This window comes from Tachypleus tridentatus, chromosome 6, assembly GCF_004210375.1.
Source record: "Tachypleus tridentatus isolate NWPU-2018 chromosome 6, ASM421037v1, whole genome shotgun sequence".
Taxonomy (NCBI): Eukaryota; Metazoa; Arthropoda; class Merostomata; order Xiphosura; family Limulidae; genus Tachypleus; species Tachypleus tridentatus.
Window position 1 is genome coordinate 128,410,287 of NC_134830.1, and position 20,854 is coordinate 128,431,140.

A 20,854-nucleotide genomic window follows, 5' to 3' on the forward strand; every position below is an offset into this window, starting at 1 on the left:
GTGAAATGTGACTAGCTGGTTTAAGCTTAATCAGTATACACAACTATCTTCAGATAAATATCAAAGATATTGTAAGAATATTTTAAAAGAAACAATACAAGTTTATGTGAAAAATGATATGGTTAAGTAAGTACTTGTATTTATATCACCAGTGACAGTCTTCAGAGTTAAGGTGTTTTTAAGAGAGGCTTTTACTGACACTCATTCGATAAAACTCAGTACAAATTTCACTGTTTATTCATTTTCCAGTGGAAAAGAACTCATATGTTTGAGGAGTAATGAAATTAAAATTACCTTTTTCATTTAATTGTAAATAATAATTTAGGTCACAAGTTTTGTGCAATAGCTGTGAAATTATTTGTTTTTATGTAAGTCTTGTATGCAACTGATATGTATAAATATTTTTTTTTGTACTTCACTTTGTTCATATATGAATTTGTATAAATATACCATTTAGCAATACCAATTATTTTATCAGTAAGTATATGTGTTTTATGAAAAATATTAAAATACCAGTGAACACTGTTTCAAAATTATAATTATCAAACTGCTGTAATACAAAAGAATTATGTTACTCAGAATCTTATATCTAAAATCACCAAGCACAACCCTAGAAACAGAGCATTTAGTAGGATAAGTGGAAATTTAAAATAAGCATGTCATGAAAGTGATAATTTTCCTACACTAAAAATGTATTTCCAATAATTACTTACTTCCTCTCATAAAATTAACTATTCTTATTCAGCATTGCTCTCCATATTCAATCTTTACTTTCTATATACATGCCACGAGTATTCTGCACCCCTTATTGGAACTGAAAAACTTCTACATGTATGTGACTCTATCCAAATTCCTCTATCAAACCATCACTTTGTAGTTTGGTAGAAGTCATATCAGGTTAAAGATGGATGGAAAGTGTGAGAGGAAATAAGTACCTATCAGAAACACATTTTCAGTACAGGAAAATTATAACTTCTGATATTTTACTTTGGTCTTCTCACAATATTAGCTAGAATCCCATACTGGATAGAAGAAGAGACTGGTGCAAGGGTATGAGAGAAGTATGCCTAAAGTACCTGTAACTGATAGATTCAGATTCAAAGATCAGTTGAAGGAAACTGCACAAATTCAAAACCAGGTATTCTCTTTGCCACACTGTGAAATGTGGAGAAGATAAAGGTGGTAAAGGAAACAAGCATGTCTAAGTAGAAGAGAATGATGTCAGTATTTTGTTTTGAACCACATAATTCAATCCAACAAATATACAAATGAGTAAAACAAGGGATGTGCCCTCAGGTGTAGTGTGACTATGGCATGATGGATCATACTCAGTAAGTCAACTACATCCAAAACCTGTACCACTGGGAATCAACATCCACATGGGGGTAGGAGGAGAATCATACTGTTTCCACCAAAAACTAAAGAGTCTGGAGGATTAAGAATCATTCTGTCTCACAGATACATCACAAGTATTAGCACTGACCTATAAATCTGTGGACACAACAACTGGTATTGAATGAATATCTATATGAAACCTGCAAAAAAAGGCAGGGTATGTCAATTGCAAAGAAAGTTGTTCAGTATTAAACCAAATATCAGAGGAGGAAAAAAAAAGGGCTAAGAAGATTCTTTATGGAGTAAGGAAGGACATGGCTCATAAGAAATAGAAGAAAGGAACAAAACATCATATATCTATAAACAAATTCCTAAAAGACCATGCTAGATATGATTCTTCAGGCAAAGGAATGTATGGTAAAATCAGTAGGCAGAAAGAGACAATCCAAGTCTTTAATAGTTTGAACATGCTCAGCCTTTTCATTGAAGTGAGGTCTGTAGATAATAGCTGACTTACATAACATTGAATCTCCCAGCAGATAAGCATGGATAAATCCTCTGTCGGGGTCCACACCTGAGGTCTGAGAAAGAACACTAGTCGCTAGTGTGAACCACAAAGTGAAAACATGAACTTTGGAATTCATAGTGAAAAACAGTTTATGAAATCAAGCAGTAACAAAAGAATAATATGACTGAAAATAACAAATTGACCACAAACACTCATTCAACATTTAGGAAGGAATTACTTAGCTAAGAAAGAAGCTGTTGGAGTCATTCAAATAATGAAATGTCTCCCACAGGGTCCCAACCTCAACCCAATGGAGCAGATCTGAAATTTCTTAAATCAAAAGTTACTTCCACAAGAATCTTTATGTGAATGTATTAGAAACATTTGGAGTAAAACCCCAAAGAACACATGTTCATTGTTCTTTAAAAGTAGCTTGAAATCTAATTTTTGACTTTGAACTATTATTTTTGCAAAGTACTGTATATCAAAAATATGGATTTATGCTTCTGTTGCTTATACACATTTCTATCATCCATGTAAGGATGAAAACAAACAAACTTGAAAGTCAGAGAAGAAGAGAGGTTAGGGGTTTCTTTTATGGGTTTGATTTTTCAGTAAACAAAGAAGGTAGGAGGTTCAAATTTTGGATACTTGTTTGCAATTATGTATAGTGTGTATTTCTAAATTATTGAAAACTGTAAAAGCCTATTATTGAAGTTCTAAATTTTGAAATTGTGAAATCAGAGTTCAGATGTATCATCTGACACAAAAAAAAAATGAAGAATAAAGATTTTTTACATTTTCTGTTGGAAATGACAGAGTCAAAACTTAAAAGGTTAAAGAAATCTGGTGCATTTAATTACAGTTATAATATTCATATAAAAAGCATATAGCCTCCTTTTAGGTTGTCTAACCATATACAATGAACCTAAAAGGTTAAAGAAATCTGGTGCATTTAATTACAGTTATAATATTCATATAAAATGCATATAGCCTCCTTTTAGGTTGTCTAACCATATACAATGAACACACAATTACAGATGCAGAGAAATACTGAACAAATGTATCTTATACATACCTCAAGTTTTACAGTTATATCATAGTTGAGATTTTTAGTCTGCTGCTGAGATGATCTGGCACATATCCACTTATCCTATGGTACGAAAATATGTTAGATGAAAAACAGAGGTACCAATAATTACCTGGTTTAACATAAAACATACAGCAAAATTATGATTTTATTTTTCACACCTTAAATTCATTGCTATCTGGATCAGCTATTAATTTTAGGGTGCAAAAAAAACTAAAAAACAACAACATTCATTTTAGTTATCTTATGGTCCTGAATACAAATGTTATTCATTAGCATCTTGCATACTGCCTCAAAGAAATCTATTTTGCTCAAACAAAACACCTAGCTGCTTCCAAATATAAATAAGAAAAGGTATTCTTATTTTAATCCTTTAGTGTTACATTTACTATACAGAACCACAATATACTTGAATAATATAATAAACAAAAAAATATAAATGCATCAAGCACAATATAAATATGGTGAAGAATCTAGAACTGGATAAAAACTGCAGAAACACACAATAAACAATACCTGACTTGACAATGGAAAGAAAATGTGAACTACTCATGGAATTGGCAAGAACACTCAGATATCTGGATTTTTTTGCACACAAATTTGATAAGTACTAACATCTGTAACCAACAGTGAAATACCAAAAGAAGAGGAAATACCATACTTCCCAGCATCAAAAACACATTGATTAGCAAAATTTTGAAAAAAAATATAAACATAAGAATAAGGTCACAGCACTTCTGCCAATCTTACCAAGATGTTTCGAAGATTTTTCTGCAATTTATGGTACAGAACTCCTCTTGCCCACTTGTTTTTTATGAGCTATGTGCTTATCATATCTACCTTTGAAAGTATATACCTTATAATACAACTGGAATACCTGTATTATTACCAGTAATAACATCATTCTAAGCCTGTTCTACGAGTGCCTTTTTTTTTGTAGAAGTCATAATATAGGCTGTGTTAAAAAAAACTTGATTCAGCTAAACTGTTACAGAGAGCTTCTACCGAGAACAGGTCTGTATCTGAAATTTTTACACAACAATTGAACAGAACCAAAACAAACTTACAATGTTTTGCAAATGGCTGCTGTTACCAGGCAGTGTTTGTGCAATTTTACTTTTCATATGTTGTTATAATGTTGTCTTAGTATCAAGATCATTTAAGGTGAGAAAAATGTCATTATTTGATGGAAAACACACAAATCAGACCATCAACTGGTTTACCTCAGTCTACTGTGGAAGCAACAATTACTTTTGTGATCATTTATGATTATCTTGTTTATTTATTTGTTATTTAATACTAGGTAACTTATACATTTCATTCTGAATCCTATACAGGGGCTTAGATTACTGTCTAGGATTGAAATGTTTCCTTTTGACTTAGGTTTAGGCCTATGAGCAATGATACCTTCAGTCTGCAAAACACAGGGTAAATTTTTGAGACTTATTTTGGGGAAAAATAGTGTCTTTGATGAAAGAAAATACGGTACTTGACAGTAAATAGTTTTCTTTATATTTAGGTAATTCTAATTAGTAAATTTTGTTGTAATAACTGCTTGGTAAGAAGCTGAATCTGATGCATCATAATTATATGTATTATATTTACAAAACAGTAAAACATATAAAAAAAAGTAAATTAAACTAATAAAGGGTTGTATTATTTTGAGATTATCAAATTGTAATATGATCAATAAAATAACATATTATACAACATTTCACATTAATTTCTGCATATTTTAAATTACAAAAGTTCAATACTTCAAAAAATATATACACTATTTATGCACAATATTTCTTGGGGGAAGCCCATAATTCTGTTGGTCACAGAGTCTATCATAGCAAATAAATAAAAATTTTAAAGATAATTTTCATCAATTTTACAATTAATCCAAGTAGTTCCCAATGGGCCCCTGATGTATTCAAAAATAAAATTAATATCACCTGATTTTTTTTATCCATTTTTAACTCCAAGTTTTGTAACAGCTGTAAGTTAACATTTTCCTTACCTGAAAATATGTTTGTGATAAATTATGACCTTTATGCACATATTAGCTTGAGGGTGAGCTATTCTGCCTGGAAGACTTGCATGCTTTCAGCCTTATGAAACCACCACTAAAATTCACATGAAATTGTTCTACTTATGATTACATATCATGCAGCAAAATCTTCCATCAATCCAACACAAAAACTCTCTCTACACTCATACGTGAAAATTGTCATTCTTTGATAAAGCAACTAATAAATGTGCACCAGGAAAGTTTGAGGGAAGTGTAAGAGTGTGCACAAAGGTACTTACTGGAAATACATTTTCAGGTAAGGAAAAATGTTAACTTGTGATATGACTCACCTCTGTGCAGAATTTATCCAGAATCCCACACTAAAATAATAGAGGACTTGATGCAGAAATTACTTTCAAAAGTGATAAAAGGAAGCCCATAGGGTGTGACACCCTACATCAGAGGTTTCATAGGGGGATATTTGTGGAAGACTGCATCTCATCTCAATCAGGGTATACTCTTTGCCCAAATAAAGAATACAAAGAAACAAGAAGCCTGAAAGATGTTGCAAGAGTGGGCAGAATAGATACATGACTGTTGAAGACCTTGCATATAAGCCACCAGAAGGTCAATATATGTATAAAGGTGGTAACACATCCAGACTGTTCCAAATGTGCTAATTTCCTTAATCATTGGTCTATATGGATCAATAACAGCTTTAGGAGAAGGTCACATTTGAAAAGTATCCATGCACAGCTCCTCAAACATCAGATATTAGATCCCCATATTAGCTGCAGGAGGAGGGCACCACATTGAGCACAATTTCGGGATATTTATGAAACCACCACTCAACCATCAGACTCTATTAGCCTAACAACAGCTGTGAGTGTAGGGTTTATGAGCAATACATCATAGTTGGATATTAAGGAGTGTAAATAACTCTGCAAGCATAATTAGTGGGGTCATATCCTTGGAAGAGTGGGTAAAGGAGAATAAACAGTAGGTTAAATACTATGTGCTATATTTGTATGTTAAGGAGTAAGCAGTCACATCTAAACATTGGTTGTGGTATAAATGGTATGAAACCATGACCAAACACTATATTCTAAGTACAACATGGTAAAGAGAAATTAACTATGTCTAAACATTATTTCCTCTGTGTATGAGTACTGAGCTGTCCCCAGTGAGATATGTATTCAGAAGTTACACATAATATCAAAACATCATCATCTTTAATGTGAAATTTTCAAGCAGTAACAGCTAGATCTAAACATTAGTATGGATGTGTACATGACAAGAAATAATTCACCAAGACTAATCATTATTGTCCATGTATACATGTAAATAAATAACAAACAAAAGGTAAACACTAATTTCTTGGCATATATATGAAAGACTAAGAAACTAGAATCAAATATTAACAGTTATGTATATATGACAAGGTATAAACAAACAATACCAAGCATAAACTACCACAAGTACATATGAAGAAGTAAAGAACTATGACTTAACATAATATTCAATGTTATATACATGAAAAGTAATTATGAATAATCATTAATCACAGTCTATGTAGTACAAGTTAAGGAGTAACAAACTAACTCTAAATAATGTATCATATGTAAAAATGTCAAGAAGTAACAAACAATGTATAAACATTAAGTCATGTAAGTTACGTGTTACAGAAGTTATTTTCCTACACTGAAAATAGATTTCTGATAGATCATTACCTCCTTTCTCAAAAAACTTTTACCAATCTTCATCTGCCCTCTGATGCTTTAAAATTTATTTTTACTTGACTCACTAGCCTTTATAACCCCTCAATTTAAGCTACTCATTTAACATGCATAACAGATGAGGTTCATACCACTGGCAGGTCAATCACAATCCAAAACCTAGGCCACCAGGCACCAACATCCATGTGGGAGGTAGGAAAGAGGATAATACCATATTCACCTCAAGTTCATGAAGCCAGAGGGAATCTCATACTTCCTAACCTATAACTAGGATACATGACAGCAATGGTTAATTGTTTCAGCATAGAAAAGATGTCTGTGTAATCTAAGCCACCTCACTCAAAATCAAAATGACAGGAACCATCCCAAGGACTATAACATCCTCAGAATAAGATCATCAAGGGATAATAGAAGGAGAAGAATCTTATTACTCTCCAAATTACCTCAACTGTGATCCACAACACAAATGGAGTAACAAGAGTGTAACTGAGTTATGGAATAGAGACTGGCAGTCAACATTCACATAGGGGTAGGATGAGAGATCCAAACTGAAGGGATAAACTGCAAATTTGATAACTCACTCTCAAGATATATAAAATGGAGGACAACTCATCATCTACACCAGTGGTTCTCAACCTTTTCTGACTTGCGACACAGTAAGACAATCTGAAAATTTTTGCAGCACACCTGGAAAGCCTTAACGATTTTTTTATGTACATGTTTACAGCACACATTAAAAGCCTTAGAATAAAAATCATGGCCTAGGCAAGTGATATTAATGTCATCTGCACATTGAGAATACTATTGCTTGCTTTGGCCGTGAGTTTCATTCTAAGGCTTTTTAACAATTTTGTAGTATAGCAAAAGAATCAAAACTTTTTATTTTTACATATGTTTTCAATGTGATGCTTGTGCCTGTTTTCAAGAGCAAATCAAATTGAAGCAAGGCTCTAATGTAGACAAACAAGCTCGCATTTCATCATTGAATTCGCAAAACCACAAAAATGCAAATGAAAGCAGAACTTCAACTGCTTTTGAACTGATTGCAGGATATGAATTTTTAATGGAGATCCAACATTGGGGAAAACTATCCAGAGTTAAGGGTGGGAGGGCAACCACTTTCACCCTCTTCTCCTCGAGTCAAATTATGACTACAAACACCACTCAGGAGAAATAGGTTTCTGTCCACCACTCCAGCCACTGAAAACACAGTGAGGACTCCCGTGCTCTACTAAAAGAGAGGGGGAGACTTATACTGGAGAGTCCTGAGAAACAATGGTCCAGAGACAGTTCAATAGATAAACCACATTTCCTGTTTTGAAAAGCAAACCATCCCTGAATTTAGGGATTAGCATATGTTATTTTTGATATGAAACAACTGTTTACCACCCAGAAAGTGCCAAAGTGGTCTTATAGACCACTCAATCTCAACAGAGCTCACTGCTTCCAGGAATTCAGTTATTAGTCTACTGGTAGTCAGTGTGGGCTTGTAAAAGCATACTTTATGAAGCAACACTTGCAACTAAATGGGATCCAAATGAGAATGACTAGAAGGTCCCTGAAAAGGAATGATGTTATTCACCTCTGATGTAATTCAGCCAAAATAGCTGCAGGAAGTAGCCAAAACCCATCCAGGAGGAGACTGCTAAATTATGTAAATAGTACAATATGTAGGTGTTAGACATGGTTCACATATCAGCTTGTACAATCCTCTTTCACAAGTAACACAAACAAGCTGTCAAGAACATCGATACTTGTTAAACAACTGGATGAAATGAGATCCTAAGAAGTCACAGCTCCTCCAATAAAAGAAAAAAGTAAGCTATCTAAACCAATTTATGAATCAACTAGTCAATGTGACAGGGGATAAGTCCCATAATACTGAAAAATCGCAATGGATAAATAATTGGTGAGATGAACCCTGAAACACTTCAGTGCACACCACATAACACCAGAGAATCTAAATAGGGAATAAAAAATTATTTGGATCCAAATGGTTTATAAAGGAGAAATGGAAGGAAGATGAATAGGACAGAAATCATTATTTTCTTCTTTAGCTGCTGCATTTTTAGGTAGCAAGGACCAGTATGAATACAACTGAACATAGTTGTAATGATAAAAGTGTTCTGTAAGCATGAGGAGCAAACACATCTGAATATTAATGCCCTCTAGCCAACAACAGAAAAAAATATATTGTAAGTGAAAAATAATACAGTTTAAAAGGTGGAACTGTTAATGCAGAGAGGGCCACTGTCATATTTTGCTTAGGAACCTAAAATGGGCAACAAAAATGAATAGCCAGAAATAATTTCAAAAGTACTGACCAAACCAGGGACACAAAACTTTTCTTTTCTTAGAAAAACAAAAATTAACTGATAAAGTTAGTTTTATACAATGCAACAGATGAAGGTGCCAGCCTTTTCCCAAACAACCATGTCAAAAACTAAGAGACATGTGGCACAATGGAACACAGAAAGTTCAACCCACAACTGACAGGCCATTATGATAACAAAATAATTTTGTTTAATAAACTTCCAAAGAAGGATGTCAAATGAAATGTATTAATAAGGGCACCACTAGAGATATCAATCCTTGATGTTGTGTGACATTTGCATAAAAGCCAGGCATGAAACTGAAGAACACTAATTGCTGGACGAAAAATGTCTGAAAGAATCTGATGTAACAAAGATGTTCAGTGAAAAAGAGGGACAGACTGACATTACTGAAAATAACAGAACAATGGAAACCACCAGAAAAACTTGACAAAACCTGGACCAAATCAGTGTTAAGAACCTTGGACAGTAGAGAGAACATAAGAAGATGAAGAAACTATCTACTCCAAAAACCAAAGAATACGGTACTGAAGGATAGAAACTGAGTTGTCACATGCATGGCAAAAGCATCAATCTGTTTTGCCCCAAAACAAGAGCAGATCAAATGAAAAACTTAAGAAGGATGAAGCATTTATTATGTGGGAAGATCTCTGTTGGGACAAGATAAGTGGTGGCCACTAGATTCATTACCCCTGGAACATTACAAGCAAGAAAAACAATTTGATGAGTGTGCATGCCCGAAGGTAAAGATCCACTTTTTGAAAACAAATCATTACCACCTTCTCTTACAATAATTCAAGACCTTGAATCACAGCTCATTGAACTGCTAAAAGCTAAAGAGTATAATATGGTGAAAATCTTTCTTCACTGTCCAAAGTCTCTGGAATTCCATATTTTCTATACAAGTCCTACCTCGAAAAAAATTATCTGGGAACAGATGTATCTGTGGCCATAGAGATGGCAGAAAAATACCTACCATTGTATTGTCCCTGTTGAAACACCAGCCATAAAAATACTATACTTTCATACAAATTAGGAACTGAACATACTAATATTGACAAGCTAGAATAAAAATAATAACCTCATATTTTTTAATTTTGCTGAGATAAGGCTTATGTACTGAATCAAACACAGAAGCTTCATTTAACTCTTTCCATTTTTTGAAACAGTCCCTTATATACTCTTACTTCAACATGCAACATGTGAGTATCCAATAAACAGCTCAGCATGTTCCCAGAGTGGTTTTCTCAGCCATTTTAAAATGTGAAAATGCTATAAAATTATTTTGATCCAAGTTTTCAAGGAGGTTAGTTGTGTCTTTAGTCTGCTTAAAGTTTCATATTTTTTAAAATCTCAATAACTCTTAGTTACTAAGCTTAATTAATTACAGCAGAATTATATGGTATCAGTAAAGTTATTTATGATTTGTTTGCTTATTCAACTTTATATATAAAACCTAAAAAAATGTTTTGTTTGAAATTCTCCATGTGTGAATTTTTTTAAAGCTTAGAAACTCATGTCCAGCAACAACCAATTACAAAGATCACAGAAAGAAGAGATAATTGTTTGCTTCTTGATTTATTGTTCTATATTTTAAGAAAAATAAGTTTGCTAATTTATTTAGTAATAATATATAAATATACATAGGTATAATATATAATAATTGAAATGTGATTGTATGTTATAAAATACTCATCCACTAAAATACAGCCAAGACAGGGAAGATTAAAGGTCAGTTTTATAATACTGGTTACATAACCTGAGTGCACGAGCACCACATAAATACAAGTTATGTAATGTTTGCTAGACATGACAAGAAGGTCAATATAATAAAAAATAATAAATATATATGTAAATATATAGTGTTACAAGACTTAAGCTTCTTAGACTAAACATTTGTATCTTCACGTTATATGTAGTCTTCCAGCACAAAAAAAAGCATAATTTCTATTTATTTCCCAATTTTTTGTGATGGTTATGGAGTTGGTTAAGTGACAGATCCTACATAGTTAGAGTATAGAAAATAACATAAAATCGAAATCTTGCTTAAAACAAACATTTGAAATGAATTTGGAGGTTTTAGAGATTATGCAAATGGAATTTGATATTTCTGAGTTTAAGATGATAACATAAAGTCATTTTGAACTCAGACTAGTAATGAAACACTCCATTTTCCAAAACAACTCTTTAGTAAAAATATTTCACCAAAACATCTGATTCTTTTGCATACAAAAAAACTTATATTTCTAAAAGCCTATCATATTTTGTAAAGATAAAGATACTGTATCAAAAGTTATAATGTAAATACTTAACGAGTGAAAATGTGTAAACGAACTCATGTACACTGCTGGCCAAAATCTTAAGCCTATCATATTTTGTAAAGATAAACATACTGTATCAAAAGTTATAGTGTAAATACTTAATGAGTGAAAATGTGTAAACGAACTCATGTACACTGCTGGCCAAAATCTTAAGGCCAATGAACATAAAGAAAAAATATGCATTTTGCATTGTTAGCATATAATAGGGAAAATGTGAACACTATGAAATCAGCTTATGTACTATCTGGTCAAAAGTTTAAGACCATACTGAAATGAAGCATTAATCGGTAAACATGTAACAAAATTTAGTCATTTGTGCTCAAGCATTAGCAATGTCAACATCTCCCACTGACATCTCCTGTGTTACTTTGGGTAAAAACATGGCAAAGGCTAAAAAGTTGACAGAGTTTGAACATGGCAGAATTATTGAGCTGCAAAAGCAAGGTCTCTGTCAATGTGCCATTGCTGGTGAGATTGAACATAGTAAAATTGCTGTTGCAAATTTCTTAAAAGACCCTGAAGGATAAGGAACGAGAATTTCAAGTGTTTGGCCCAAGAAAATTTTGCCGGTATTGAGCAGGAGGATTCAACGGATTTTCCGGCAAAACACCAGCTGATCATCAAACCAGATTAAGGCCCTTATGGACGCAGAATGCAGCTCAAGAACAATAAGACAGCATCTACGAGGGAAAGGCTTTAAAAACTGTAAATATCTTCAAAGGCCATGCCTCATTCCACACCATGAAACAACTCGGTTAAACTTTGCTGAAAAGCACCAAAACATGCGATGTAGAAAAGTGGATGAAGGTTTTGTTCTCTGATGAGAAAAATTTAACCTGGATTGTCCAGATGACTTCCAATGTTACTGACATAATAAGGATATCTCACTGGAGACATTTTCTAGACGACACAGGAGTTTCCATCATGATCTGGAATGTTTTCTCCTTTCCTGGAAAAATGGAGCTTCAGGTTATACATAGGTGTCAAACAGCAGCTGGCTACATTAGCATGTTGGAGAGAGCATCCTTATTGACTGAATGCCCTCGCTTGTGTGGAAATGACTGGATCTTTCAGCAGGACAATGCTGCAATCCAAAATGCCCACAGAACAAAGGACTTTTTCATGGCAAATAACATGATTCTTTTGGACCATCCAGCGTGTTTGCCAAACTGAACCCCATTGAAAATGTTTGGGGGTGGATGGCAAGGGAAGTCTATAGAAATGCACATCAATTCCAAACAGTGCATTATCTTCATGAAGCCATCTTCACCACTTGGAATAACATTCCAGCCAGCCTTCTGCAAATGCTTACATCGACCATGCCAAAGCAAATGTTTGCAGTTATTTGCAATGATGGCCATGCAACTCACTACTGAGACCTCTTGTTGGGCATTTCCTTTCCTGTTAGGACTTCTTTTTGGTGTGGTCTTAAATTTTGACCAGCTGGTATTTAAGCTGATTTCATAGTGTTCACATTTTCCCCAATAAATGCGAAAATGTTTTTTTTATTTTATTTTCCCTTTTCTTATTTTCATCTTTCAAAGCTCTACTCAACTAAATAGTTGAGTTTAACAATGCAAAATGCATATTTTTCTTTATGTTCATTGGCCTTAAGATTTTGGCCAGCAGTGTATATTATACTGAGCCAGTTGCAAAAGGGTTATTGAAGCAAATAGTGTGTAAGGAAAACCTATGAGTGATCTTTGGAAACACCATATCCCAACAATGTGCATTTAGTGAGCATGGAAATAATTATAATTTCCATGGCCTTACAATGCTGATTTGACTGGTTTAAGTATACCTGGACAGACATCACTTGCCACAGATTGGTTTCCATAAATAAAAATAAAAAGAAAGATGCTCCTGAAAAACAAGACATATTCATAAAAATAAGTATCTTACTCAGTCATGGCCTCACTGAAAAGTGATAGGACATGTAACCCCTGAAGTAGTAACTTAGAATTCAAAATCAATAGCGAAACACAAGTGTTGGCAGAATGACAGAAAAAACATTTTGTGATGAAGTAACAGGTTCTATAACTATATAGAAATTTAAAATAATTCCATTTTGGAATAATCATTATTCCAATAATCATTTACAAATATCATTATTGTATAATGAATAGTAAATGTGTTGAGAGAAACTGATAAAAGGATATGGGGAAAAAACAACTTTGAAGATGCACAAACTAAACCTTGCAACATGAGCACTGACAAACCAGAAGTGACAAATTGGTTGAATAGGAGGAGTCACATCCATAAGAAGAGTGTGTCACACACTTATTGGTAGAGGGTTATCACATGATAATTTACCTGTGATGTCATTTGAAACACTTGATTCTGAAGTACATGGGAGCTCAAGGTTTGTGATATTTGAAAAACAATTTTCTGATATATAAAGCAGCACCGAACATGAATAGCTATATTTATGTGAATGGGGGTAATGTAACATGTCAGAAATTAGATATTTCTAAGCTTAAACTAATGATATTTATACAAAATATCTAAAATTTCAAAAGTGGAACATTTTCATAACACAGAGTGCAATAAATCCTGGGCAGCAGGTTGCCATGGTGCTAAAAATATCATTATGGCACCTAATATTTTCTCCCATCATATTCATGCATAGCACTATGCTAAATGCAACTCAAATCTAGAGCAATTGTGGATTCTTGAAAGCCTGTAACGACTTTCATGTTCCTTGAGTCTTAAATCAAAAATTTTGTTTCTACAATTTTAATGACGGATTCTTTGTGATGAAAATGGGATGAAACAACAACTGCATTAATTCTGAGCTGGTTAAGGAAAAAAAAAACTGGGAAGCTTAAGGAACAAAAGGGACCCCAGGTCAGATAATAGTGTGTTCTTGCTATTGGTAGAACAAATAGAATTTTAAACTATATCTACAGAAATGTTGAATGCAAGTCTAAAGTGATTGTAATTTCATTGTATGTGACTGGTTAGGTAACATTTGGAGTATTGTGTTCAATGTTGAATTCCTTACATTAAGAAAGGCACTGAATTATTGGAAATGGTTCAAGGGATGGAAAATCTGCCCTGTGAGGTTGAAATCTCTCAAAATATTTTCTCATGACAAGAAGAAGAGTTGGAGAGATTTGACTGAGATGTTTAAGATTGCAAATGAAATTAGTAATGTTGATAATAGTAGGATTAGGTATAAGTTTGGGCAGGGTAAGACTCACCTTTAACTGAGAGAGTTTTATTTTTTAACAGGGTGGGTGGCTTCTGGAATAGTGGACCTTTGGATTTTGTAGAGGCAGTAAATGTGAGTGTAAGAGAAAGCTTGATAATTAAATGAATGATATGGACTGGATTTAAAATTTTTTAAATCTATTTACAACTGGTTTTAGTTTAGTTTAATGTCATCCTGAAAACCAAGTAGTTAAGAGTGTAATGTTCAAGATCACAGATCTAGGAATTCGAGTTCTAGTAATTCCACAAAGAGCTTTCTGGTTGGGATACATACAAAAAAACCTAGAGCATTTACTGATTGGAATGTTGTGAAAATCTTAACATACATAATAAAGACAAGAATAATGGTCCAAATGATTACATCATTGGTAATACCAACACTTTTCAGTTATTCCACAAACTATAGTTTCGAGGATTAAACAGCCAAGATGGAACAATAGTTCCCATGTTTTCCCAACTTGTTATGTTAAATAAATTTTGGAAGATATTTAAATTTCTCTTTTTAAATCATAATCTTTTTTACTATAATGAAAAATTATAAAAATTATCATAATCACAGTTATAAAAGCCAAGTGTTAATCATTCTCTGAATTTCATGAGTTACACAAGTCCAATTTCAATTTTTCTCCCATAACACTTCCTCTTTTGATTGCCTTTTCTAATTTCAGTTGAACTTAATTGCTAACATTGGCATAAATAGCTCCTAAACTTTAGCACTTTTTCTGCTACACACATGGAATTCCATTTGCACCCTATCAAAGCCTGTGAAAAATAAGTAAAAAAAAATTAGCACAAACCTAGCTTGATAATTATTACAAAAAAGCCTTTGTTAAAACAGATTGAAGATACCAATTACTTGTAGGGAAGAGAACAATGTATAGCTGGGTGGCACCCAAAAGTAATCTGAACATGCATCTATGGTTACAGGACACCTGCCATGCAGCACAGAATAACAGATATCAACTGAAATTGAGTGAAATATTTAAGAAAATAAATCTTAATGTATATTTTGTGCATTTTTGTATGCTATGTTTCAAATCAATAATCAAATAAAGTTAACCAAGCTACAAATATTTTGTATTCCTATCTTAGCAGCTAAAAATAAGAGGCAATGCAGGTTTGAACCAACTGACTACAATTTGAAAGCATAAAATTATTTTTGAATAACAATTTCTACAAAACATGTAAATTAGTATCCAGTTCTAATGACACAATTATTTTGAGAAAATACTGGGAAAAGAAAATTGTTGATAATGGAGGACTTCAGATAATTGAGGGGCATTTAATTGTGGCACTAATATATACCCCATTTCCTGGTACAAAGGACAGTGAAGTTTGTTTGGATATACTTGTTTCTAGGTCAGAAGATGTTAGTTAAGGCATGGAATAATATGACACTTCACAGTTATTGCTGGTTACATCAGTTGCAATGTAAAGAACTAATGGGTTTACATACTGATTTATTCCTTTTAAATTATCTATCTGCATACAAAGTACAGAAATAAAACCACATTGTTAAAAAAAGTAGATCTGAAAAAGTTATAGGTTTAAACTGTTAAAACAAGAAATTTGAATATTTCTCCTTCTAATTGATACTGCAGTCACTGCAGAGGAAAAAAAACAGTATTATCAATAATATTTTATATTTTTAAACTGTTGTTTCACTGTGCATTGGTAAATTTACACAGTTAGTGTTAAAATACAAATAATAAAAATAAAAAGTAAAGTTTACAGAAAAAATTTAATTTTTAGAGAAAATTCTAGAATTTATAAAAATGATCTATAACACACTCTAAGATGAAAATAATAATTATTTATTTTAGTACAACTCAAGGCGACTTAGTATATGCTTTGCAAATTCCCAGACAAATCTTTATTAAAGGCTTGCCAAATATTTTAAAGTTGCAAACAGTAAATTCACAATTACAGTAAACATTATTATTTATAGCTCACATATAAAGGGTTCATCAGTTTGAATGAAATAATGAACAGTGGTTTAAAGTTTACAATATTATTCACGGAATTAACATGAAGCCTTCCAACTTCTTTGTTTTGTATTCCGAAGAAAGAATGTGAGAATGCAAATTTAAGATTTAGAAAAGACAGACCAGGATCCAGTTATGAAAAGTTTATTTTTCTAGTGTGATTATTGATTTATAGAATGGGTTGCCATTTACAGCAGTGGAAAGAAACATTTCATAGGAGTTTTAGAGAAGAATTTAATGACTTCCTGAAATATTAAAGGGTGATTTTCTCTAGGATGGGTGTGAAAGAATAAATTTTGAGGTGCAAATGGTCCATTGTACATCATATTTATCAGAATATTTAGAAATTTTTCTCATCCAGAGCATATTTTATAACCTTATTTAACAATAAGAGTTACAATAGAAATTCTACAATCCTTAGGAAAAACATGTCCACTATCAACTAACACACCAAATAAAAGAAAGCTCATATTTTTGATTACTAAATTGCTTTAAATCCTGGGGGTAAAATGTGGAGCAAGTGCTACATCTAACTTTAAACTATCAATGTTGATTGAAGTATATGGGATGATAAAACAAGGCTCATTTCTGATGATTCAATTAATAAAGTTTATGTTTCTTCAGTTTTCAGTAAAGATTTAAGCAATAGTCCTCATTCAACAGCTGATAGATTAAATATTTAATAGTGAAAATGGTAGGACTAGGATATATACATTAACTGCATCTACTGTACATAAAGGTAACCCATTTCAAAAATCAACCAATCAATTAAAAATATAAAGCTGTCTTGATTGAAGATGGCTCCTACAGTGCCCAAGTACAAAAAAAAATATGGTGCATCAACACCATTAATTCCCTTAACATTAACAAGTTTAATTAAAAATAGAATCAGATACCCTCTAATTCTTCTCTTTTCAAGAAAAAATTACAGTCCTTATATAACAAGCTTTCCATTAGAGATTTCACTGTAGTACTAGCAGCAACAGTAGCCCTCCTCTGAATCATTTCCAAGAATTCAGTGTCCTTACTACTAAGATAAGACACCCGATACTTCAAATGTAGCCTAACCAATGACCATCTTGAGAGAAGACTTGTACAGTAGTTCTGCACATACAACTGCAAACAAGAATCCCATTTATGCTACCACTATAACTTAAAATGTATATGTATATGAAAGCACATGCACAGATCTGTAGGTTAAATAAACTCTCAATCTTTGTGGTAGATACAGAGGAGGGAAGCCATGCTCTTTCACAAATAGATTGTGAGTCGTGAGTGTTACCATTTCCATCTGTTCTGTCAATGCTGACAAAGACTGGTTCAAGCTTGCCACATCAGATATGTTAACTTCCATAGTAACAATTATTTTCAAACAATAGTTAACCTGCATTTAACTGAATTTAAATCATTTCTGAATTAATCACTCAATACCAATTTGAGAAACAAAATCCAAAGTCATAATTCAACCTTTGCAAATAAAGTTCCTATTCAGGTGCTAATGTAACTGTCTAAAATAAACACACCATTACAATCAACATAAAAAACAACAACAATTTATACAACTATAACAACTCTTACGAATTAATTCAGCAGTTATCAAAACACAATTAATAAACATATGTCTCACTAGGACTTGTCATTAATGCTAAACATTTCATAAATTTTTAGGTGATATTAACATTTTTGGGGTGTGAAAGATGCTAAAGATTTAAAATGAAATTTAGATCATTTGAAGTACTGGATAAATACACAGCATGTGATGTTTAACTATCCAGAATATGAGATGATGCATGCAGATTTTCACAATTTAAATGGGTATACATTAAACACTGTGACTGAAGAAAAAAAATCTTGGTGTTGTAATTCACTTTTGTCAACTAAACAGTGCATTGTGTACAGCTAGCAACAGGGCTAAAAATATTTTGGGTAACACCCATAGAAATACAGAATACAAGAAATAACATTGTTTTCATGTACAAAACACTTGTAAGATCTTGTTTATATTAATATGTACAGTTTTTGGTGGTTATTGTCCTGTGGATAAACTAAAATCTCTAAACTTGTGTTTGCTGGAGGGAAAAGTGTTAAAATGGATTTGATTAAAGTGTTTAAGATTATTAAGGGTGCTGATAATATATATCCATTAAAATTTTTGTTCAGCAGTAAAATCAATTGGACAAGGTGTCATAAATACAGATTTTGGCAGCATGGAAGTCATCTATAGTTTGCATGTTTGTTTTTCTTATAGCAAAGCCACATTAGGCTCTCTGCTAAACCCACTGAGGGGAATCAAACCCCTGATTTTAGCATTGTAAATCCGTAGACTTACTGCTGTATTAGCAGAGGGCATCTGCAGTTTAGACAGTATTACTTTTGAAAAAGGTGATTTGGCTTTTGAAGTGAACTGCCTTTAAATGTGGCAAAAGCAGAAAATTTAACAGTGTTCAAGAAAAGATTGGATGGATACAACAGTAGTGAGAAATGGTTATAGTTGTGAGTTGTAAGGGGTATCCTAATTGTGTTAATAAGCTGTATATGGTTTGTGTTTTCTATGGAAATGTTTTTCAGATTCTGTTTAAGAGGTATATAAATGTGAAGTACACAATTTGGATAAGGTTTGTTTAAAAACATAAACAGAGACAAAGCTTTATCACTTTCCCTTTCCTCATTCTTATATTTGAACTTACCGATATAGAAAAGTTAGCAGGTGAATTTTCTCTTTTTTGGGGGTTGGTATTTGCAATTATATCAGCAGAAAAGAAAGAAGAATCAATTTCATTTCCTTCATCTGTTAATTTGTAATTACCATCTTCAATATCACTGTTGAATAAACTCTCTTTTTCAACCATTTTTGTATCCTTATATTTAAATTGTTTATTAATATTATGACTATCATTGTCATCTAACATGTCACCATCCTCCAAAACATGAACATTACCCAATGAAGCCTGTGAATTTAAACATAAAGTTTCTGATGTTCTTTTCAAATTTTTAGTTTTTATATGATTCACCTTATTGTCAGTTTGGCCCATATTTCTGGCCGTTTTATTAGGACTATTGCTGTTTGAAATTCTCCGAGACGTTTCTAGATCTTTTGAGCATTTAAAAGATTCATACTCAGTTATACCTCTGGCACCGAGTTCTGTATTTGACTTATCACTGTTATTCTGTATAGAACTAGGGCCAGCAGAAAGTTCATAAATCACAGTTGGATTAGCTTTTCGTACTTCGAAATCTTTACAGTCCAAATATTTCTTTTCCTTCAGACTGTTACTTAACCATAGTGTTGTAACTACATTCACCGGAAGACCTACTTCTGTCACAGATGAAAATATTTCATTCCCTTTCAAAATTTTACTAATCTTTAACCATTCGATAGACTCATCAACAAGAATATGCGTGGTCTTTTCCGTAAGCGTTTCTTCTACATTTCCACCATGCTTAATTAACTGTTTTTGAAATAACTGAAGCCTTTTATGTCCTATACCGGAAGGAATAATAAACGCCTTAACATCACGAAGGAACATTGCTTCTTCATTGCTTGATGCGATTTCCGTATTGTAAGTTCTGGTTTTATTGCAGCTTTCATTTTCCCTGATTGTAGTTGTATTTCTGCTTTTCTCCATATTAGCAACTGGAGAATGAAAGTCAATAACGATAGAGATAGAACTTAGAGACAGGGCGCTTTGAATGTACGTATGATGATTTATGATTCCAAAAATCTTGTATTATTCACTATTCTTTAATTAAAATATTTCCTGTTAATTTCGTAGAATATTTTCCTTTTATAAAATCTATACACACACAAAACAGCATCATCTTTCAGCTCCACTAAAAGAGTTTCTAATCATTTGTTTGTTAATATTAAATAAGAACAAGATTATTAAAAATTCTTAATTTAATATGGAGGAATAGGAATCTTCAAAAATGGCAGGAACAGAATGGATAGCTTAAAGTAACAATGAAATCGAAAAAGTAAACAAACAAACTTTATGTTTGATATATGGTGTTGACATTATTTCCTCAAGTTAAAAATCCCCATTTTGACTCTCCTAAATATTAAATCTTTCAGACATACGAAAGTTTCAGGTTGTGTAAATATATGTACATGTATTCAATGCAAATATAAGATAAGGTTTTGTCATAAAATATGCATGTGTATATAAATTAACATATCATAATATTCTTATAGTTGTTATATTTACTCTTCCTTTGCTTCTCCTCCTCTCGGCCCGGCATGCCTAGGTGGTTAAGGCACTCGACTCGTAATTTGAGGGTCGCAGGTTCAACTTCCCGTCACACAAAACATGCTCGCTCTTTCAGCCGTAGGGGCATTA

The 20,854-nt window shown here is 32.7% G+C and overlaps 1 protein-coding gene across 3 annotated transcripts in view; it reads right to left on the reverse strand.

The window, feature by feature from the left end:
- The window catches only part of LOC143253632 (DNA polymerase lambda-like), a 69,898-nt gene extending 49,540 nt beyond the window's left edge, over positions 1-20,358 (reverse strand). For 2 of the 3 annotated variants that reach the window (XR_013029742.1, XM_076507790.1), the window contains exons 1-2: positions 19,205-20,355; positions 2,922-2,996 (exon numbers count right to left, since the gene is read on the reverse strand). Coding sequence is in view for 2 of the 3 variants with exons in the window: in XM_076507790.1 (XP_076363905.1) it covers positions 2,922-2,996; positions 19,205-20,143 (1,014 nt within the window). In the remaining variant the exon portion in view is untranslated. Of the gene's footprint in view, positions 1-2,921; positions 2,997-19,204 lie in introns of all 3 variants that reach the window. The other variant, XM_076507789.1, reaches the window with a different exon arrangement.
- Between the last annotated feature and the right edge of the window lie 496 nt (positions 20,359-20,854).